Source organism: Schistocerca serialis, chromosome 5, assembly GCF_023864345.2.
Source record: "Schistocerca serialis cubense isolate TAMUIC-IGC-003099 chromosome 5, iqSchSeri2.2, whole genome shotgun sequence".
Classification (NCBI taxonomy): Eukaryota; Metazoa; Arthropoda; class Insecta; order Orthoptera; family Acrididae; genus Schistocerca; species Schistocerca serialis.
In genome coordinates this window covers 415,832,956-415,857,912 of record NC_064642.1, presented here as the reverse complement: position 1 = coordinate 415,857,912, position 24,957 = coordinate 415,832,956, and the positions used below count along the sequence as shown (strand labels likewise).

At 39.2% G+C, this 24,957-nt stretch overlaps 1 protein-coding gene across 1 annotated transcript in view; it reads left to right on the top strand.

The window, feature by feature from the left end:
- The window catches only part of LOC126482350 (uncharacterized), a 281,287-nt gene extending 263,132 nt beyond the window's left edge, over nt 1-18,155 (top strand). Inside the window, exons 12-13 of the mRNA XM_050106430.1 lie at nt 375-548; nt 13,450-18,155. Of these exons, the coding sequence (XP_049962387.1) occupies nt 375-548; nt 13,450-17,064 (3,789 nt within the window). The 3' untranslated portion in view covers nt 17,065-18,155. The remainder of the gene's footprint in view (nt 1-374; nt 549-13,449) is intronic.
- The last annotated feature ends 6,802 nt before the right edge of the window (nt 18,156-24,957 follow it).

The window sequence follows — 24,957 nt, the reverse complement described above, 5'->3', positions numbered from 1 at the left end:
TCCTTAAAAGTGATTAACACATTTTGTGAAAGTCTTGCTGACATTGCACATGGCATTTAAAGTATAGCAGCAATCATCATACATCTTTGTGAAGGGACATAAACAAGTTTTATTGAAAGAATCTACAATATGATTAATCAAATTTAAGAGACAACACTTACAGTCACTTTTTTAATTTTGTTCTACTTTCTATTGCAATACTGGTATCATACCACACCATGGTAGGTCAAATAATATTGGAAGAATCTGCAATATGATTAATCAAATTTAAAAGACGACACTTACAGTCACTTGTTTAATTTTGTTTTACTTTTTATTGTAATACCGGTATCATACCACATCATGTTAGGTCAAATATTTTTTTTTTCTTTTAGGATATTAACAAGTGGCTGGATGACACACCACGATTCTCTGAATTTTCATCTGCAAGTAATTCCCCATCATATTTCATGAACACTGGAACAGAAGAATATGATGGGTCAACTCGTGTGGATGAACATAAAAATGGTTCTAAATCACATGAGAAAGCTTTCCGTAAGGAGCAAAAGGTAAACAATATTTTTCTTATACTTTTGTATGTATTTTGTATTTTATGATTTAATGATTTTTTTCTACATTTGTAATGAATGAGAAAGAGCTGTCACTTACAAGTATTTTTTTGTTGTTATTGATGCACAAGCAGTATCGGCTCTTACATGAACATCACTTATTTAACATTGCAATGGCATTCTTGAGTTGCTAAAGCAGCTCAGTACAGCCAAGAGTACCTGGTGATGGTAAGGTAATAATTAGGCACATGAACCTTTAATTACTTCACCAATGACTGGCTGCAAACTGTAATGCTACCCAGCATTTGGTGTCTATCAGGTGTTTATGTAAAAGCCAAAATATCATAGTTGACTGGCTCATTTTCATGTTGTCTGAGAGATGATCCAGTGTTTGGTACCAGTTAATGAGTTAATGTACTCCTGATTTTTCAGGTTAATGTGGGGGGAAAAGCTGCATAGATAATCGAAGATTTTTTCAAACATATATTCAAGGTGATGTTAGCTCTTTTTTTTATGCCAAAATAAACCTTAAACCAGATAATACGCACACGAAGAATTGAAAATACACTTATATTGTGCTATTTTAGTTTTAAGTCTAGGCAGCTAGTTTGGCAAGAAGAAAGTCGTGATTCTAACAAATACTTCACTTTATTGCCATCATGAATGCACTCCTGGACTGCTCTCAGTGAAAACACCATGAGCAGCATGTGCCCAGTCAACTCCAAATGCATTGCTTGCACCACATTTATAATAAAGAAAGTATTTCCCAACAAACTTAAAATTTCACATATTCTTGCCTTTGAAGATATTTTTAATGCTAAAATTAATTGTTATTACAGTGCAATTATTCTATTCAGCTACTAGGGCAAAATACTCCACAGTGTGTGACACATGTACACAATCATGCTCACAATACTAAGGACTCAGAACCATCTGTGAAGATAACTAAAATGCACAAGTAATGTTTCTGAGATGTTCAGTCTATTGGAATGTCATACGCTGGAAGTTAAAGATATTATTGCAATGTTACGAGGGCAGTTCAATAAGTAATGCAACACATTTTTTTTCTTGGCCAATTTTGGTTGAAAAAACCGGAAATTTCTTGTGGAATATTTTCAAACATTCCCGCTTCGTCTCGTATAGTTTCATTGACTTCCGACAGGTGGCAGCGCTGTATGGAGCTGTTAAAATGGCGTCTGTAACGGATGTGCGTTGCAAACAACGGGCAGTGATCGAGTTTCTTTTGGCGGAAAACCAGGGCATCTCAGATATTCATAGGCGCTTGCAGAATGTCTACGGTGATCTGGCAGTGGACAAAAGCACGGTGAGTCGTTGGGCAAAGCGTGTGTCATCATCGCCGCAAGGTCAAGCAAGACTGTCTGATCTCCCGCGCGCGGGCCGGCCGTGCACAGCTGTGACTCCTGCAATGGCGGAGCGTGCGAACACACTCGTTCGAGATGATCGACGGATCACCATCAAACAACTCAGTGCTCAACTTGACATCTCTGTTGGTAGTGCTGTCACAATTGTTCACCAGTTGGGATATTCAAAGGTTTGTTCCCGCTGGGTCCCTCATTGTCTAACCGAACACCATAAAGAGCAAAGGAGAACCATCTGTGCGGAATTGCTTGCTCGTCATGTGGCTGAGGGTGACAATTTCTTGTCAAATATTGTTACAGGCGATGAAACATGGGTTCATCACTTCGAACCTGAAACAAAACGGCAATCAATGGAGTGGCGCCACACCCACTCCCCTACCAAGAAAAAGTTTAAAGCAATACCCTCAGCCGGTAAAGTCGTGGTTACAGTCTTCTGGGACGCTGAAGGGGTTATTCTGTTCGATGTCCTTCCCCATGGTCAAACGATCAACTCTGAAGTGTATTGTGCTACTCTTCAGAAATTGAAGAAACGACTTCAGCGTGTTCGTAGGCACAAAAATCTGAACGAACTTCTCCTTCTTCATGACAACGCAAGACCTCACACAAGTCTTCGCACCCGAGAGGAGCTCACAAAACTTCAGTGGACTATTCTTCCTCATGCACCCTACAGCCCCGATCTCGCACCGTCGGATTTCCATATGTTTGGCCCAATGAAGGACGCAATCCGTGGGAGGCACTATGCGGATGATGAAGAATTTATTGATGCAGTACGACGTTGGCTCCGACATCGACCAGTGGAATGGTACCGTGCAGGCATACAGGCCCTCATTTCAAGGTGGCGTAAGGCCGTAGCATTGAATGGAGATTACGTTGAAAAATAGTGTTGTGTAGCTAAAAGATTGGGGAATAACCTGGTGTATTTCAATGCTGAATAAAACAACCGCTGCTTCAGAAAAAAAATGTGTTGCATTACTTATTGAACTGCCCTCGTATAACGCCCATAAAGACATCAGATATCATTAGCATTAATAAAACATAAACATTTGTTTTTAATATGCAGAAGAAGAAAAATTTTATAATTTGCTTGCGAAAATTAAAAAATTACGAGAAGAGAGAATGACTGATCGGAACTTACCTTCAGGAGATGCAATTCTAAGTACTGCTGATAGGAGCATATAAAAATACAATAAATTTTCCTAGCTTTCATAACTATTTGTGTCATTCTCAGGGTGGAAAGATGGATAGATTGAGAAAGGTTAAAAAGGAGTTCACTCAGACTCTGGAATAAGAGGAGCCTAACTATTCTACATCTATACCTTGCACACCACTGTGAAGTGCATGTCATTGTGTCGGTTTTTCGGTTTTCCTACCATTCGTGTATAGAGCACAGGAAGAATGATTGTTTAAATGCCTCTGCATGCACTGTAATTAATCTAATCTTGTCCTCATGATCCTTAGAGGGTTGTGGTATATTCATAGAATCATCAATTAAAGCCAATTCTTGAGTCTTTGTGTGTAGGCTTTCTCAGGATAGTTTACGTCTGTTGTAAAGAGTCTGCCAGTTCAGTTCCTTCAGCATCTCTGTGACACCCTCACACGGGTCAAAGAAACCTGTGACTGTTCATGCTGCCCTTCTCTGTATACCTACAATACCTCTGTTAGTCCTATTTGGTACAGGTCCCACACACTTGAGTAATATTCTAGAATGGGTCATGCAAGTGATTTGTAACCAGTCTCTTTTGCAGAATGATTGCATCTCCCCAGTTTCCTACCAATAAACTGAAGTCTACCATCTGTTTTACCCATGACTGAGCCTATGTGATCTTTGTATTTCATATTCTTGCAAAGTGTTACACATAGGTATTTGTATAAGTTGGCCAATACCAATGGCGGTCCATTGATATTGTAGTCATAGGTCATAGTATCCTTTGTATTTTTCATTTTTGAAGTGTACAATTTTACATTTTAGAACATCTAAACCAAGTTGCACCACTTTGAAACCTTATCAAGATATGCCAGAATACTTATGCAGCTGCTTTCAGACACTACTTCATTATAGGTAACTGCATAATCTGCGAAAAGTCTGCAAGGCCATTATATACTACAGCAACAGTAAGGGTCCCAACACACTTTCCTGGAGTACACCTGAAGTTACTTCTATATTTGACAATGAATGCCCATGCAGGATAACATGCTGTGTCCTCTCTACCAGAAAATGCTCAATCCTGTCACAAATTTCTCTTGATACCCCATATGACCATCCTTTCGACAAGAAGTGTAGATGTGGTTCTGAGTCAAATGCTCTTCGGAAATCAAGAAATACTACATCTACCTGACTGCCTTGATCTAGAGCTTTCATTGTGTCATATGAGAAAATTATGAATTGGGTTACTCATTATCAATGTATTTGGAATCCAACAATATTGTGAAAAGGAAAGTTGCTGATCACCATATAGCAGTGTTGCTGAGTCGCGGAGAGGCACAACAAAGAGACTGTCACAAATGTAGCTTTTGGCCAGTAAGGCCTTTGTCAAAATTAGATGACAAACACACACACACACACACACACACACACACACACACACACACACTCATGCAAATGCAACTCTCGCGCGCGCGCACACACACACACACACACACACACACACACACACACACACACATGACTGCAGTCTCAGGCAACTGAGGCCACACTGCTGCTGGAATCCAAGCTGGTTGACTTGGAGGATGTCATTCTGTTCAAAATAGCTCATTATGTTTGAGCCCAGAATATGTTCTAAGAATCTGCAACAAATTGACATCAAAGATATTGGGTGGTAGTTTTGTGGCATCCTTCTGGATGTTACGTTTATACTTCTGAGTCCCACAGCTGTTGTTATCTGATCTGGATGGACAGTCACTATAACCTTTAAAAATAAAAAAATAAACCAACCGTGTGTGCATTCCACAGTCAACTACCTGTGTAGCAGCTTCTGATGTTAGTGCACACCTGACCCATTTAGGGAGCAAGCGCAGGAAATCACAACCTAGCTTTTCACAGAACTGTCGAAGTCTCTGGTTCAGTCCTTCCACTTGAATCAGAACGAGGGTCACATGATCAGTTCTGGAGACTATGCTGCAAATTTTGAGCTTCGTTGAAACTCCATGCATGAGGCTGCTGTTCTCAGACACTCTGCCAGTCACTGGAGTGACCCAAGTGTGACCTCAGAACCCAGATGAAATGCATCATCTGTTCCAAAGACTGCCTTAATCTGCAGGAATAGCCTCTTCAAAATGTTGAATGAATCCTCCAGGTATACACACTGAACGCCATTGGCAGCTGCATGCATGCATGAATGTGTATTCTGTTAACTTTTGGATTCATCCAAAACTTAGTCATATTCTCAGTCTTGCTTATGTGCCTGTAAATGATTCAACTGTATGAGGAGTTACTACCTTCACTCATTCCAGTATTTATTTTCAGATTCTAAATTCTCAGAAGAGATTTATTTTGATAAGTTTGGTATAAATATCAGAAAGCTGTACTTTTGCTATCCTGCTGACAGTTTTAAGTCAGTGGCAGTTTAATAGCACTATTTAATTGTGTTGTGTACAAAATTGTGCAGTAGAATATGGGACAGGTCAAAGATATGTAGCCACAACATTGTTTCATAAAGATATATTACACATTATTCATAATTGTGAAATACCAAGTTCGATTAATTATGCTGGTCATAATCACATGGCTAAAGTTCATTAACGGAAAATAGGCTGTATTTCTAATAAAATAAGGTAGTTTTGAAAGATAATAAAGTATGTAATATAATTTATGAGGTACATTCAAGAAAGTATTGTATGCTGTAGAAGGAGTGCTATGTTAGAAGTGCTCTTAAAGACTTTTTAAAAAAATGTCACTCCTGGAATATGTCATAATTCTTTTGGAAGATGATTGCACAGTTTCGTTCCCATACACTTAACACTATTAGTATACAGTTTAGAAGAACTGATTTTGTTCTTGTACAGTGCATTTATGTTCTTGTTTATAAAATGAGAGCAATTCAAACATGGGTAATATTATGAAAAGGATAGATTGCTGCTCACCATAAGTGGAGACAGTCACAACAAAAAGACTGCTAAACAAGTAAGCTTTCGACCAGTAGGCCAACTTCTGGAGCAGACATTCTTGCAAATAGCGCGTGCACACACACACACACACACACACACACACACACACAGTATCTGGCTGCCAAGGACAGATTGCAAGCAACTGTGTGTGATGAGTGAAGCAATCTGGGGGTGGGGGTAAGGAGGAGGCTGGGCCAGGGAGAGGGAGGGATAGTAGGTTAGGGGTGGGGGTGGGGGGCCCTATAAACTGCTGCTTGGGGACCATACAAATATGAGATGGGGAGAGGGTATGGTAGGTATGTGCAGTCGAGCGGTTAGGCAGTGGGGAGGTAAAAGGTAATGGAAAAAGAGAGAAGTAAAAATACTCTGGATGCATTGGTGGAATAGAAGGCTGTGTAGTGCTGGAGTGGGGAAAGAGAAAGGGATGTAGGACAGTGACTAATGAAAGGTGAGGTCAGAGGATTACGTGAAAGTAGTATATATCGCAGGGAGAGTTGCCACCTGCGTAATTCAGAAAAGCTTGTGTTGGTAAGAAATATCCAGATGGCGAAGTAGCACCCACGACTGGAGCAACTGAATCACATTTTCTGCCAGGATTTTGCCTACCTTTCACTGTACCTTGAAATGAGGAAAGTCCTACCCACTACCCTTCCCACGCCTCCCACAGCAGTATTCCAGTGCCCACTGAACCTTCACAATATCCTGGTCCATCCCTACTCCAACCCTGCTCCCAACCTCATGCCTCGTGGCTCATATTTCTCTAATAGAAATAGATGAACACCTGTCCTATACATCCTCGCACTACCACCTAATCCTGTCCTGTCACAAGCATCACATACCCATCAATGGCAGGGCTACCTGGGAAAGCAGTCATGTGATATACAAGCTAAGACACAACAACTATGGTGTGTTCTGTGTGGGCATGACAACCAACAAACTGTCTGTTCGCATAAATGGCCACTGACAAACTATGGCCAAGAAACAGCTTGTTTGCCCAGTTGCTGAGCAAGCTGCCCAACACAATGTTCTTCACTTCAGTGATTTTTTCACTGCCTGTGCCATCTGCATCCTTCTTACCAACACAAGCTTTTCTGAGTTGTGCAGGTCAGAACTCTCCTTGAGATATATACTATGTTCCCATAACCCATCTGGCTTTATCCATCGTTATTTACTGCCCTTCGTCCCCTTCCCTGTTTCCAATCCAGTACTACACAGCTTTCTGTTCCACCAATGCACCCACACTCTTTTTACATCTCTTTTTTTCTGCTCCCTTTTCCCTCCCCCTTCCCCCTGCCATCCATCTAACCTTCTGATTGCACCTGTCTGCTGTACTTCCCCCAATCTCATCCCTTTATGCTCCCACAAGCACACCTGTTCTCCCTCCCCTTCCTTGCTCCAGCCTCCTCCTTACCCTCACCGCTCAGACTGCTTCTCCTGTCGTGCACAGTTGCAAATCGTCTGTTCTCGGCAGCCAGAGACAGTGGTCGTGTTTGAGCTGTGTTCGCACACGTGTGCATGTGCGCGCCCACATGCACGTGTGTGTGTGTGTGTGTGTGTGTGTGTGTGTGTGTGTGTGTGTGTGTGTGTGTGTGTTTTGCCTACTCCAGAGGAAAGCCTTTTGTCCAAAAACTTACTCATTTAGCAGTCTTTTTTGTTGTGCCTGTCTGCAACTCATCATCCCCGCTGTATGGTGAGTAGGAATCTGTCCTTTTTCATAATATTGTCATTATTCCATCCTGACTTTTTCATTGTGTGATAGAGCTATTCAGATATATGTTGACTAGGGAGAAGCAGCAAGTTTTGTTTTTGAAATAATTGTTTACAGGTTTCTCCTTGCTGTTTTTACAGGATTGTTCTAATTGCTTCTCTTTCTCACTCCCCCCCCCCCCCCCCCCCCCCCCCCCCACAGTTTAAATAATTTTACTATTTAAGTATTAGGACCCCAAGAAATTATTCGAGCATAGTATTGAATGGAAAAGAGCATAATACATAATGTCATTGTGCTGGCATTTGATCATCGTTCAGTGAGTGGAGCATAAACAGGCTTTACTTAGCTTGATACTAATCATGTCAATGTGGTTTTTCCATGTGGGTGTGTCCGTGATGTGGATCTTTAAAAATCATGTCTAATTGACAAATTCTACCTTGCTTCCATTTAGTGTTATTGTTGAAATATGAAGAGTTCCATCCCGAATGGAGGTGAGGAGTAAGCATCTTTTTTACATTCAGAATCAGTCTGTTTGATGCAACCCATGAGGCTAGTTGGGCTGTATTTCTATCAGTTGTTAACTGGAGAGATTCATCTATATTTGAGATAAGGATGTTAGTATTGTCAGCGAAACGAAATGCCTTACTAGTTTATAGGGTAGAATGGAGTTTGTTTGTATAAAGTAGAAATAACAAGGGGTCGAAACTGTGCCCTGTAACACACTGTTTTATGGCTTGTGTAGACAGGTACAGTACCTTTAGGATTTGTGACTGACTTACTTTGTTTATATGAATGTACTGTGCTAGTTCTTTGATGTAACTGCTGACTCAGCTATGGCCAGTTCCCTTTATTCCATACAAATCCAACTTTTGCAAGAGTATGTTGTGGTTTAGCATGTCAGAAACATTCATGAGCTCAAGAAAAATACCTATAGCTGGGCATTTCATGTCAACAAGATATAGAGTAGTAGCAAGGAGCTCATATATAGCATCAGCACACTGAGCAGAGGAGAGAATGTTATTTCTTCTAAGAAATAATTTTAGTTTGGTAGCCATCCATTTTCAGATGTTTAACTGAATACAGACGGCATTGGAACTATGGAACTAAACAGTGGCTGCTGGGTTCACCATTCAATCTTTCTTTATGTATGGTTAGGACTTTTCCTATTTTAACAGTATTATGAAAAGGATAGATTGCTACTCACTGTAAAGATGACTAGAGAAATGAAAACACATTCACACGACCAAGCACGCCTCACACACTTGATCACTAACTCCGGCCAAACTGTAACAGAGTTGCGTCGAATTCGACCAACAATCTGAAGCAGAGGGTGAAGTGGGAGGGATAGTATGGTACAGGTTGAGAACGAGGAAATGGCACTGCCTAATGGAGCATGCAGGGACTAGAGATGGCAGGACAGGGCTGACGGGCGCAGCATTGGGAGGCTGTGAGGGAGGGAGAGGGAGGAGAAATATGGGGAGCAGAAAGGAAATTAGCAGAGAAGGATAAGAGACCGGTGGATGCACCAGGAGAGAACAGCACAAAATGCGAGTGAGGGTATATGAATTGTGAAGAAGTTGAAGAACAGGGGGTGGGCAGAAAAGTGGTGTGGAGGGTGTGGGGACAGTAGGTTGAGGCCAGAATAATTTTTGGAGTGTAGAATGTGTTTAAGAATAATTCTCATCTGTGCAGTTCAGAAAAGCCGGTGCTGGAGAGGCAGATCCTGATGGCCGATCCAGATGGCCCAGGTTGTGAATCAGCCATTGAAATCAAGTATGTTTTGTACAGCTACATGTTGCACCACAGGGTGGTCCACTTTGCCATTGGCCATTCATCCTCATGGACACATGGTTGGTGATCATAACAATATAAAAAGCAGAACAATGATTGCAGCAGAGCTTGGATATGACATGGCTGCTTTCACAGGTGGCCTGACCTCTGATGGGGTGGGATAGTTCTGTGACAGGACTGGAATAGGGAATGTTGGGTGGCCGGATTGGTCAGCTCTTGCACCTGAGTCTTATATAGGGATATGAACCCTTTGGAAGGGGTTGGGATTGGGAGTGGGATAGGAATGGATTATGATGTGGAGGTTGAGTGAGTGACAGAACACCACTTTAGGAGGGATGGGAAGGATCATGGGTAAAAACTGACTAAACTCTGTCCAAACAGGCCTCAGGAGGCCCAACGTTACCTACGACTGCCATATCATCCTCTGCTGATAGGTGTCAGTGGATGCGGATATGGAGGGGCAAGTGGTCAGCACACCATTGTCAGCTTTCGTGATGGGCGCCATTACTTCTCTATCAAGCAGCTATTCAATTGGCCTCATAAGGGCTGAGTGCACCCTGCTTGCAAACAGCGCTCTGCGTACCTGGACAGTCATCCATCCAAGTGTTAGCTCATCCTGACAGCACTTAACTTCGGTGATCTGGCTTGTTACCACCTGGCAAGGCCTTTGGTAAGGATCTTGCATAGGATGTCCCTAATTTCAAGGCATTATGATAGATAATAAAGCCTTAATGAAGGATGTGGTTCATTTGTTCCAGTACATTGTGGTATTGGGTTACAAAGGGGGCATGTGGTTCTCGGGGGGGGGGGGGGGGGGGGGGGGGTGGTATGTGGTGGTGTGGTATAGGATATCTGTTTGGGACTAGGTCTGCGGGTAGTATCTGTCAGTGAAGACCTTTGTAAGGGAGCTGCTATCACTGCAGATACGCCATACCTGAGTGGCCAGGGTGTATGGGAGGGACATCTTGGTGTCAGCTGTTGAAACACAATTTTAACATGCCGCCTTGCTCTGTTTGCATGAATAATAGCAAAACCAACTAATATAGAAAATATAGGCATTGAATAACAATGTGGCCATTTGCGTGATAATACAAAATGAACCAGTGGCTGTAAAAAAAACAACATATGTTACTTAACTTTTGATCGTGTGGCTGTAGAACTGCTCTTTGGCAGATTGTCTAGTTCGATGATCTTGCTTCCTATGAGAGGAATGGGTTGTTGCTTTCATATACATACAGTGAAAAGTAAAAATGAAGCAGGAACTGTGATTTCACTTCAGTTGTTTAAATTTCTGTTGATTCATTCACTTCATAGTACTCATAACACTTCGCATAATTCAACAAAAATGTTTACAAAAACCAATATTCAATGCAGCTCAACATGCCATTCCATCTTAACTGAACAATACTAGATTGCAGAGTCCAACCAACTAAGCAGTCACACAACAACAACTCACGAAGACTCAGATGGACTGGTGCTTGTTATGCACACAAATCGGCACGAGTTACAGTACGTTAAGTTGCAGTATGGAGATGTATGTGTACGTCTCTTTACCTCTAATGAACCTAATAAAATTTACTATTTCTTTTTAAATGTTTTCAGAAGAAATCCTATAAATAAGAAGAATGAGAATATTTTCAAATCATAATTACAATTTTATCTTTCTGAGTGACAATAAGAAACAATAAGTATTATATTTATAGTGGATCACAAGGGTCATTACTTTGACCTTTGTAGTATCGTAATCTACAATACTTCACAAAAAATGAGGGATGTTGAGCAGTTCCATTACTATAGCCCACCAAGAATTTTGTGGAACAAAATTCTGACACTAAAATAAGTTATGATTTGACAAATATAAAGTAAATTACTTTTTTGTGTAAGGGTGCTTTATTTGTATGAACCAAATGGTGATTGAAAGTTACTGTAAACACAGTTATGTGAAACAAACTTTTGTAGCATAAGAAAATGATTCAGTAACTAATACATGGCTACATTTAATGTTGAAGTTTTAAATAAAATTAAGTTCTTTCTATTTGGCATGCAATGCCTTGTACTTCTTTCACTGATTTAGTGTTTGTAACAACAGATGTGTGCAGATACATTCACAACTCCTTTTTCCATGGTTTAACATCACAATTTTGCAGCATATACTTCACAATATTCTGCCGTGACTCACTGAAACACTATTGCTTCTGATATTCCATAACCTGCTAATACAAAACCACTACTGCTTGTTACTCCATGACGAATTGTATTGTACTGATTTACATAAATTAACAACAAAGATTTCCTAGCTTGCAGTTCACAGATATTTGAATACAGTATTTACATCTGAAGATTTATGTACTGTATCAATATGATTGAAATTACAAAAATATTTACATTCATAAAAGCAATGATTATAGGAAACAGTAAATGTTATATTAATGATGTATCAAGAAGGTAAATACTTCAGCATTTGATCTATCGTAATCTCCGATACTTTGCCAAAATGAGGTATACTAAGCAGTTCCATTTAAATTGGCTACCACACCAGGAATCGAACCTGGACCTGCTGGGTGGAAGCCAGCTATCCTAGCTTCAGGACCAAATGCTATTTTAAGTTTTCTTGGGAATATTGCACCTGAAAATGAAGCATTTCATACACAAGACTGTGGATTACTAATAAATTTGCTGCATCTCTGGAGAAGGAAGCAGGGGATCATGTCTCTCCTACCGATGAGCTCTTGATTGTGTAATTGTATCATAGTTTGTCCCAAAATTGTCCTACTATTCAAAATATGCCTAAGCAAAGCACTTCATCTAACTTTACCTGACACTGCAATCTTTTTTTAAACCTGCTCTTCGTTAATGCCATAGTAATGTTATTCGTGAGAGAATAACTTTAATAGTTGCCAGATTGTTACAAATAGTTTTCTGTAGAAGGCAACTACAGATTGTTGTTGCTGCATTAAATTTTTACTCTAAGCATAATATGTGTTGTGCTGAATTTTCATGATTGATGAGCATAACAGCCCTGAAACCTTCATGATGTTAGTCTCTCCACTGTACCCTTTCTCCAAGGAGACACTTATTCAGCTATTTTACCTTGGATGTTTCTTAGGTTTTGAAGATAAGGCCAAAGTTAGTGACAGGTTTATGCTTTATTGAATTAGTTGGTGAAGTGTTTTGAGATAGGTCAAGTGAAAGAGGGCTTGCCCAGCACAGAGTTTTAACTTTACGAATATTCATAATAGATCAAAAACTTTTAATTCATTTGTAGAGCTGGGCTAAAGATACATAAATTTGAGGTGAACTTACCATTTGAGCTGGCGATTGTATCACAAATCTTTATGCTTATGATTCTTTTCCTTCCATGATTTAATGTTTCTTTCACAGTTAACTTTTTCCATAGCTCTAGATGAAGGAACTCTTCACTGTGTTAAGAACCAAGGGAGGTGGCGCAGTAGCAAGACACTGGGCACACTTTTGGGAGAATGTCAGTTCAAATTCTCATCAAGTCATCCGCATTTTAATTTTCTGTGATTTTCCTACATTGCATAAGGCAGATACCAGGAGATTCTTTTGAAAAGGGCATGACTAATGCCCTTCCCCATCCTTCCCTAATCTGAGCCTATGTTAACTATATGATGACCTTGCCGTCTATCTCGATCTTCCACTTTTACTTGTGACATCTCAGTACTAAAGATACCATTTTGAGTTTGTGGTAGTATTAATCATATTGGATGTTTTATTTGCAGAAACTATAAACATATGATTGGCACATGTATCTGTTTCATAATGCTAAGGTAGATGTTTATTTCTTTTTTCTTAGGTCCCTGATGCTTCAGCCTTTCTCCTTTTTTCTCTGTCTCTGGATTTATCCTTTATGTGTACACTGCTTACATGCTTATCTGATCTCTGTTATGTTTTACAGGATGCATCAAAAAAGCGTTTGAACAAGGATCCTGCCAAACAACAACGTAAACGAGAGGTCCAAAGAACAATTGATCGCTTACAGCCAGGCAAGAGTAAAGGAAATCTGCTATCCAACATTCAGAGTACAAGTAAAGTAGCAGAAGATGGGAGTATTGCTGGAAAACCTAAAGATGGAAAAGCATTACAACCTGTGAAGTCTGAAGAAACTATGCCAAAACTTAGTCTGGGGTCTGTCTTAAGAAATGATGTTTTAGCCTTCGGTGTTGGCAGTGGGCATAATTTTTCCACAAAAGAGGAGGCTGAAGACACCAAATTTGATCTCTCAGAAGACGAATTGTCGAAGGTTCCTGTAGATGTTAAAGTGCCTGTCTCTCCAGAATCTCACAAATCCGTGTGTTCAAATTTGTCTGCAAAGAAAGAAACTGAAGAGTCTGTAGAAAGCACTAAAAATATAGTACAACAAACAAAACAAGAAAAGGCTACACCAAATCTTAGTGCGTGGTTCAAAGCATTTGGCGCTCCGAGAACACTGACAGTGCAGAAAAAAAAGTCAGACTCTTGCTCTCAAGAAAATGAATCTCTTCCTACAGGTGAAAGAACTGATTCTCAAAATGTTCCTTTTACAGATAAATCACATACGTTTGAGCGAGAGTCTGTCCCTTCAAAGTATTCTAGCATTGCGATGGGTGATCTCTATAGTGGAAGAATGCCAGAAGAATCTGAGAAAAGATCATTACGCTCCCCACAGCAAAGAAGTGGGCAAGAAGAAGCTACAACTTCACCGTTACAGAACATTTCTCGTCAAAGGAGAATAAGCACGGGTAGCAGCATGTCTGAACGTTCTTCATTTAGCCAGGATCCAATGGACCCACTAGACGGTTCCTCCCCTCGTGTGGAAAATTATTCCACCCATTATCCTTCCCCCCTTCATCGTTCTCCAGTGGCTGCATCACCCCTGATGGCATCTCCTCGTCCAGAAGATAACCTGAAGCTGCCTCCATATCAGCCTATCAATGGAACTATACGGGCTGGTTTTTATCAAGATACATCTTCACTTCAGAAAGGAAGTCCAGACAAAAACAGCAGCAATGGTAGCCCAAGGGACCAGATGCATTCATCTGCATTTCCTTTATATAGTCCACGAATGTATCCACCAGCTAATGATGCAATAGGCTACTCTACATACCAGGGAAGATCACCAGAATCTCCAGCAGCTTTGCTGGGACCAAAGTCCCTGTACAGCAGTGTTCCGGTATATAGTGCAAGTCCCATGATGCAGTATTATGACACAAGTAAGCCACTGACTGATCAGTATAGGGCTGCAAGAACACAAGCAGCAGAAGAAGATGTACCCTCATCAGTTAATACCAGTAATGTCACAACATTTTCAACTAGCCATCAGCAAAGCACAGGAACATCAACTTCAGCATCTAGTATAATGACTAAGTCACTCATGAAACCATCATCCATTTTCCCTGTAAAAAAACGTTTGTACAGTGAAGTGGAGCCATCTTCAGTTGGCAGATTGCCTCCACCAGCACATGCTTCTGATCGAGCTCCTTTGGAAGGATTTGTTGCAGATCAAGCCCGTGATTCTGTGCCTTTGGATTGTGCGCGGCATTCCCCTGAGAGAGCACACCAAATGTCTCTGCCTAATATTGTTTCAGGGAATGAAAGATTCCATAGTAATGTGGAAAACCTTCATGCCCCAATGCCGGTGAATGATAAATCTCTGGCATTAGTCACAAATTCAGATGTTATCTCTGAAAGCTCACGTTTGAAAGAAGAGTTTCTCAATCAACCAAATGTTATGACTGGCCGTGCATCACCTCAAGTGCCAAGACCACTCTCTTCACCGTGTTCAAAAAATACATTATCTGATGATGATGTTCAAGTAATAGGTGTTTTAAAGAAGTCTCATGCCTCATCTCCAAACCTTTTACTTTCTTCTGCTTCTTCACTGTCGCCAAAACAGAGTCATTTAGCAGCTAACAGTAAGTCTCTACCAGACTGTGTGCCAAACGTTAGTAACAAGACCTTTATGACTAATCACTTAGAGCATGATGGACCGCTTAAGGAAAATACTATGTCCAAAAAGAATGCGGAGGCTCCAGAATCTTGCATTGTGTTGCATTCACATAAAGATGTAAATGTCACAGTGCCACATAAACAAATGCGACAGGTGTCACCACCAATGCCGCAACCGAGTCCATCCGCTCTTAGTGTTGCTCCACCAGCACACAGTGGAGATTTCTCCTTTCATCGAGCACCTTTCTCACCTCTTCCTCAGTCGCCAGTAGGAGTAGATGCATCAGCACCTTTAAGAGGTAGTGTAACTAACCTCTCGCACATTGTTGAAAGGTTTCCAACTGATGGAAGAGGTATTTCTGCAATTCAGGGAACTAGCTCTCAATATTACATAGAAAAAACTGTTAAAAACCAACTTATGTTTAGTCAGAACATTTCGTCTTCTATACACGTTCCATCAACTTCAGCTACAAATGTACCCGTGTTCTCTCAAGTCCCTTCCACTATTGCAACATTGCCTTATAGTAGAAACAGCCCTACCGCTCCTTCTCTAAGTTACACCCAGTCACAGTTGTCACCACCTTTAAAAACCACAAATAACCAAGGAACCTACAGCAGATCAGAAGAATCTTCCTTATTATCTGTGAAAAACAGTGTAGCCACATCTGGGCAGACAACATTTACTCATTCTGTTTCAGATTTGTCATCAGCACTGGCTAAAAGCTCTTCTACCTCGCCAAATATACAGGCCTCTTTAAATAAACCAGTTGCAGATCTTTCACCAGTGTTGACAAGCAAAGACTCCCAACCCATAGATCTCCAAGTACCATTTGCTCACCAAGCTACTGATTTGACACCAGCCATTCATAGCAAAATATCTGGTGCATCTGCTAACACTAAATCACACAATAGACAAATGACAGACTATTTGCCATCTAACAAAGCATCCCCTTCTACAGAAATGCAAGGACAGCCAAAGTCTCGGAAACGAAAGACAAAAGTTGCAGTTGCAAATAGTGGAGTGTCTGTTGCAAGTAGTGTTTCAGGGTCAACAGCATTTCAACAGTATGTGGGACTAAAGGGTGACTCGGTGATCTCTGAACCTACGGCTATATCTCTCAAGACAACTAGTGTTGTTCCAGGTAGTGCCTTTAACTTTGGACCTCGTCCAGGTTGCCTGGGTATTTATTCAGACAAAGACACTTTTGCAGGATATCTTGAAGATTATCGGACTGCATCTACAAACTACTACATTGCTGCTTCAGAATCTGGACGTGATAAAATGGTGCAGAATTCACCTGCACCATCGGCAAATCCATTCCAGGTATTCACTCATTCTCAACCTCGTCAACCTGCCTATTCTCCCCTGGCGCAAGCTTTTATAAACCATCAACAAGCTCTGGTTGATCCCCCTGGTGCCCCTGGTTCCATATACCAGCCTTATGAACTACTGCGCCATTCGAGTTCTCCAATGGTCCTGCATCAAGGCCTTTTGCCACCTCCCTCTGGCTTCCCACCTGGCTATCACCCTGCACTTAGTATACGTCAGCCGTATGATTCAGTGAATCGACCATCGTGGCTGTGATCATTGTGACATCAAAACTGAAAGCAGTTGTGACTGTATACGTGTGAAAAGTATTTTAATACCCATAAAGTCAATACCAAAGAAACCACTGCTGATTAACACATTTGCCAATGAGATGCTGTTGTTCATTTATTGTTTATAGACTAGCAAACATCACATTATATGTGTATTGTTGATTTTTATATGTTTTTATGTGACTCAAATCTTACATTTCCATTTTGATTTTTAATGAATATTGATACTGTATCTTTTATTTGTTAAGGAATACTGTGCTCATGCTTTAACCAGTGTCTCAGAAGTACAGCATATTGTTGTGTTTTTATAGTATTTTATTGTAACTATTCCAAAGATCAGCTGTCTGATATGTGAAATGTTTAACTGTGTGTAAATAGTTTTTTATACAAAGGTATATTTATTAATTCTGTGATAGCATTAACTGTGTACATGGGTGCCTTGTATTTCTTGTGTGTGTGTGTGTGTGTGTGTGTGTGTGTGTGTGTGTGTGTGTGTGTGTGTGTGTGTCAGAGAGAGAGAGAGAGAGAGAGAGAGAGAGAGAGAGAGAGAGAATTTGCAGTCACATTCTCTCCTTTGTGTGAAGTTTCCTTGTAGTCAAAATGCATTAAACTTTCACTGCTTTTTTATATCCTGTTTTGCAACACATTTCTTCCTTATTTTTGTCATTGATGAGCAATTAATCATCATGCCTAATATTTAAAAAACTTGTTATGTGAACACTCAAAATTTGTATGCATTGATTCAAAAGCAGCTTTAATGCATAATAATGTAAAAGATTTTAAAGCCACATAGGAAATTAGTCATGTAGTTTCTGTTTACATTTATTATTATTGTTTATGAATTAGTTTCTTCAACTAGGCCAAAAAAAGACTGATTCATTATTCACTAATCACAGATTCTGTTTTGATTTTAGGAAGAGAGAGAGATCTCAAAAGACAATAGATGTAATATTTCAAGGAAATGCCATTACTCCTATGATGATGTGCTAATGGCAGATACGCAGTAAACACACACACACACACACACACACACACACACACACACACACACACACACACACACTCTCTTAGCATGTGTGCTTATCGTAAGATAAAGATCTGCAAAATAAGAAAAGAGCATTGAATGACACCAAGGAAAAAAAGATGAACTTTCCGTTAAAGCCCAGGCGAACCAAAGTATTTTCCATGAATGTAGCCTAAGTGTTGAAAAGCTATACCTCTAACTATCAAAGATAACTTAAATACCTGCAGCCTGTTGCCCTAAGCTGATTCTCTGACATAGCAAAGTCACAAAATAGATTTTTCTGGAGTCCCTTGGGTTCTCCAACTGGGCAGGAAGTGCAAGAAGTTCAAATAGGTGGATTGAATGCCCTCTGCTTTGTCAGAAGCTTTGATACATTTGGATACAAGACTCTACAGACATTGTTGTCCTCCTCTATGGGAAGTAATTGGTATATTTTATGTTGAATAGACTTGGTCAGCAGATCTGGTTAACTGATGAATTGGCAAGAGTTTCTGGCTACTGTGCTTGCTCCAATTATATCCAGTACTACCATAGGCGATGGTGAATGAATCAGAATTTTTATTTATGAAACACTGTAAGTTTAATGTCTGTAAAGCATTTTCTTTTAATGTAGTTGGCTAGGGCCTATAATTCAAAAAGCACAAAAATTTGTGTTTCATTGTTCTTAATTTATTTGTGAATGTTTACTCATCATGGTGCATGCCCCTCTCCTGGCACACAAGAACTTACCAACCAATGGTCATATGGTGCTAAATGTTGTCTTGCCCAGAATTCCATTGGGAGTGCATGGACTATGTATTCCTTTGGAACCATAATGAACTATGTCTGTGCCTTAACCTCATCTCCATTGAACATCAGATTTACAAACATTAATGCTACTCCAGATAATCATAACGCCATAACACAATTTCCTGGATGAGGAAACACAATAATTTAGGCACTGGTCTGTTTTGCCAGAAGAGCAAGACCAATCTGTTTCTTTAATAGTACCCAATCACCTTCCCCCCACCCCCACCCCCTCCAGTCCTAAGTATCTCTAATTACATTGACATGGACATCATGTTGAACTCTGTTCTTCATATATCACTTTAAAATCTCAGTTTACAGTATACTAACTATAAATTATCCAATTTGCATTACTTATGCACTAAAAAATACCCTACAGCAAGTGTACCTCTTGACTTCAGCATTTACAATGATAATTTGTCCCTCACCTGTATGGGGTAGCCTCACCAAAGCCTTTAGAGACAACAAATGTCCACTTATGCACTCCAAAAACATATCTCCTGTGATCTGTTTTACTTAATGGTTAATGGGAGTTTCAAAGGACAATTTGTTTTGTCATTCAGTACCACATTGCTCTTGATGAGCTTAACCCTATCATCAGCGAGCTCCTCAACTACCTATTCTTACATATTGAAATGAGGAACAGCCTCTCCAAGAATCTTAAATTCACCTGCATAATCCATCTAACGTTGTACCTCACCATTTGCTTTACCTGCAGCCTTACATTTTATCCTACATGTCATCCAGTGTGAGACATATCCTGTGCATACACCCATTTCTCCATGTTGCAGCCGTGCCATGAGCGCCTTCATCATAGATGTAGACAGCTGTGAAGGCAGCCAAACTATGCAGCTTTTCTACAACAGTTTTGTGTTTTGTAAAAGTACCGTAGCCATCAATTGACAATCTGTGACAGTTGATTAGCACAGGTGTAATAATGCTGTTCTGCCCATGCCACCTCCACGGTCCATCCTGTACACTAGCTGCTGTTAGATGTGTAGCTGAATACAGTCCTCAAGAATCTAATACAATCTTGCATCTATTGACCATCCCTCTTACACCGCACAAAACTATGATTGCCCTTGTCATCTTTCTGCATCTGACATCTTTATGTTGCTTTCCCTGCATCCTTACCTTTTATGTGTATTCCATTCATGCCCTTTTCTCTGTGTCTTTCTGTATGTCTTGGTGTCAGAAAGTCTCTCATTCATGTGGACTTGCCCTGTGTCATCATCTGATTATGAGAGCTGTTCTGGAAATCCTATCCGTCTTTCCCTATTCAGTCGTGTCTTCGTATCTTTCACTCTCTAGCTCCCTAGACCAATAATCACTCTTTATTGAGAGGAGTGTGATTGTTTTCAATGACACACCAATAACTCAGAGAAATAATACATCTCTGATAACAAAGTAGACATCCCTCTCTGTGTGTGTGTGTGTGTGTGTGTGTGTGTGTGTGTGTGTTCATACCCCCGTGTTTATCTCCCACTTAGTGCTTCATCCTTAGGTTGAGTGTTGGTATTTCCGTGTAATCAATGGATAAATTGTGTGCAGACACATATTACAGTTACTGATAGCTGGAAGCTTTCTGTTAGTTATTGCATCTTGATCATTGTATTTTGGTACAACCTGTTTTCAAAAAGTGTGCTGTTGTTCATAAACCACTAAAATCAGAAAATTGGAGCATCAACACTGGATAGTCTTACCTTGTGTATGAGAGATGGGAAATGTGATAGTATACTTTTTAATATTTGAAAACGCTGTAATATGTGTTTTTCCTTCACCATATTGAAATTGCCTTGATGAAGGAAGTCATAACTGAGAATGGAAAAAAAATTGATGTTCTTAAATAGAGACTGGAAATAAGATTTAAATTCATCAATAACGCTGCATTAGTGATTTCAAACAATGGAAAATCCTGGCTGGAATAACTTTAGTGATTTATTTGACTAAATAGTATGAGCTATTCTTCCTTCTTTGATAGGTCATCTTTCATACATTCATGCTGTACTTCCGAGAAAGGAAAAGTATCTTCTGTTTTTAATCATATGTATAGAAATTGTTGCTTGTTGTGTCTCTTTGTTGGATGCAGTTGTGTTTTTAAAGCTCGTAATTGTACATTTGTAAAAGTAAAATGTCCATATGTACAAAAGAATTGGAAAATTGAAATGTAAAAGAGCTCTTTCAAAGTCAGTGATTCCTGTATGCAGGAAAAACAGCATAAAATGCAAAAAAGCAGTGACATTCGTAAATTGTGTTTTTATTATTTCCATATTTTCTGTGACCTTAAATCAGTTGCAGTCATATGTACTTTCAGACATTTGACAAGTGAAGTTTGGTTTATGATTGGTGTACTAGCCTGGGCATTAATTTAAAGATACTTGATACATAAGCAGTTTTTATGTGTTCTGGATTATGCCTTTTTGTTTTTGTGAGAAAAGAGTAATGTTCTTTTTTCCCATATCAGATTTTCATTTTCTCCCACTTTGTTGCTGTTTTGAGTTCTGCCTTTTTCCCTGGTAGCAGCCAATGAGTGTGTGTAATAGGATTGATATTCAGTGTACTCTGCTCAGCTGAATAATTTTTTTTTTTCGTGAATGAAGGAAGTTGCTTGTTTAATTATTTAAGTTCTGTACTAGTGGAGTCTTCTAACACTGGTTGTTTTCACCTGAGTTATATTGTTTTAATGTTTTCTTTTGTTATTTACATGTAGTGATAATTCTACTCTGCGTAGAGGTTGATGCAGGTATGGTAATTTGATGAATATTTCAATCAATCAAGTTTTTATTTGTCTAATCAATTATGGGAGACTTGTGACTGGTTAAATTATCAGATGCATTTAATTGAAACTGCACCCTGTTATTTTATGACGATTTTTTAAATTCTTCCATTATTTAGCTTTCCAGTGTCAAGTCTCATCCTTCAGTGGTAGATATTTATAGACACTTCGTTATCATTCCATTTGCATCTAATTGCTAGAATCATGACAACTTCAGGAATTACATAACACGCAACATTGAGTAGCTGCATCTGCTATAAAACATAAAAGTACCTCTAAATACATAGTATTTCAGGTTGAATATGCTGTGGCTTTGAAAGCTAGCAAATGGATGAATAAAAGTGTATGTTAAAAGCATTATAAAATGACTGGTCACATCATCAATACAAAGCCGTTGATGATTAACTTTTTGTTTCTGTCTTGCATCAAAACTTATGTGCAGAAAAGTTGTGTATTCAGCCCAAACCTCATACCATGATGCCTTATTATTAGTTCAAAATATTGTTTTAATTGTCTTTTCTTATCCTACTTTGATTTCTTTTGTCCAGAGGAGCAAAACAAAGAATAGAAAAGTTGATACAGTTGCAGTTTCATTTCTGGGATTTGCAGCTGAGTGGTCTGCCTATCTCTCTTCACTCCCCTCACCCCACCCCCACCCAACACCACCACACACACACACACACACACACACACACACACACACACACACACACACACCTTTTTTAATCTTCCACATGTGCTGATATTTACATTCACATACATTCACATATTTCTTTCTTTGATTTGCTTTATTGATAATAACTGAAGTTATTAATTTTGTCCTTGCCAACATTTTTTTAAAGTAAACTGTCTATTCTTTTTCAAACTTTCTGCTTTACATAGATTGAGATCTGTGGCTCAGAATTTATCTTGTGTTTGTTTTAAAATTTTGTCCATTAAACTCCATTGGCATTACTAATTAATACTATAGAACTAATAATCTTTTTCTTTTTGGATACTGACGTTATATATTATCACACATCTTAAATAAGTTGCTAGTGTGTCAGTTATCATGGTCGCAATATCTGACAAATAAAATGAAGTGTTTAAGTCTGTTATTGAGATAAAAATACCTTGTTAGTTACATATTGTGTTGCTTTTTATTTTGCTGTTCTCTGTGTCTTTTTTATACATCTATCACCTTTTTACTCCCTCCTTGTGACACAACTTCTCATTATAATTTTTGCCACCGAAGATAAACTGTTACTAAATCCCTGTCATTGTTGCACCTTTCTGGTAGTAAAGGTCCTCATACTTGTTTTATGTGACTTTAAGTACAGATCCCCTCAAAAAGCATGCCAGTTTTAAATCACAGGTTGTCGGTTTACCAAATTGTTGTGTATCGTTTCAGTTTCCAAAAACATTCTGATTTTTGATTCAGTCTAAATTTCTCATATTCCTTCATTGTTTGTCTAACCATGGAGCAGTTTGCTATTGTGCAGTGTGCACTAATAATGAAAACATGTTATCGTAAAGGAAAAAGTTATGCAGCAGCTGTGAGACATCTAGGGCTCAATGAAGTACCGAATGAATCAACAGTTTGCATTCTAACAGCAGAGTTCAATGAAACAGGTTCAGCAGGGAACATGATCTGTAGAAAACATGACAGTGGTTCTTCACAGTTCCCAGAAATTGGAAGTAGGATATTTTTGAGTGTGGCAAATTCTACAGTAAGATCTGAAATAAGTCAGTCATGGGGAAAAAATGTTGTTTTGTTGACTTTTTTCTGAGAAAGTGACAATTTAGCGAGAAGCGTCATTTTCAGTGGTGAGGTGCTCTTCCACTTAAATGGGTTTATGAATAAATAGATCTGCCATATCCAGGAATCAGAAAATTCTTACATGGTTCAAGAGAGTGAAATGCATCAACAGCAAGTGACAGTTTGGTGTGGTTTTTGAGTGGGCGGTGTTATTGTCCCACTCCCCCTTTTTTAATATACACCGGTGTCAAAAATTAAAGCGACAAACTGCTATTTCCGAATCCTGTGTCTAATTCATGATATAGTCATACAAACAGTCAACAGATGTCCTTAAAATCATGTCCTGCACTCAAGGTGGCATTCTGGTCAACAGACAAACATGCCAATGGTGACGTCAGGGCACTTACTAAATGGGTCTGTGTTTGTCGGGTAGTCGCACATCTACAATCACTGTGGGAATTTTTCTTTGAGGTTATTTTAAATTATTAGTATAAGCCAGTAAGCCCCAAAACATCTGCAAGTTAAAGGATGAAATTCGACAAGCCATTGGTGAAATGCAAATGGAGTCATGTCGGGCAGTCATAGTGAATTTAAGGCACAGTATTCTTGCATGCCAATGCATTAGAGGAGTTCATACGTCACCACACATCATTTTCCATGCCTGAAATGAGAATGTGTGATGAACATGTTTATATATTTTGTTCTTGTGTTCTGAAAAATATAGTTAATAATGTTGTATATCAAAACTAGATAACTTTCTGCAGAAACCTATATTTGCTCCTTGCTTTTCAATAGCTGCTTGCTGTTCAATTTTCTTCGTTAGGTCTTGTGACCTTTTCTTTCTTATTCATATTTTGTCCTTGTTTATTTGGATGATGGATATGGACTTAAAATGTGTACATCTTCTCATAGTTTATACCCCATTTTACAAAGATTTCCTCGTAAAACATTATTTTCAACAGGATTAGTCCCCCTCCATCCTTTATAATCTGTGATGAACTTGTCTGTGAAAGAGACAAGAAATTGTGCTGATTATCAGTCAACCATTTATGTATCTTTTGCTTCATCCACTTGGTTTTAATCTGCATGTCAGTCTACTACTAACTATGTAAAGCCTTGTTTTAACATGTCATTCAACTTTTCATGTTTGTGTCTCCAGTTTTTTTCTTCAATCGATTACATACAAATATTTATTGATATTGTATTATACCATTCACAAAATAAGCACATGTGCAAAGAGATTTCTAAAACAGTAAGGCATTTCTTGCAGGCTATGATCCATAGTTTCTCTTACTTCTAGCAGAATTTGCATAATACGCAAGGTAATTAAAAACTTCCTATTAACTTTATCGTGAGTACGGCATATCTAGAAATTTTCTAGACTTCAACAACATTCCAAAATCAACTGTGGGTTTTTCCATTCTTCCAGTCAGGTAATATAGTTACATATTGCAAAATATTTGATTGCATTCTTTTAGTTTAATGGTACTTCACTTATCCAGTAATGCAATCAGTGCCGCATTCTCTCTAGTGTCTTTATGTTACATTTTGCATG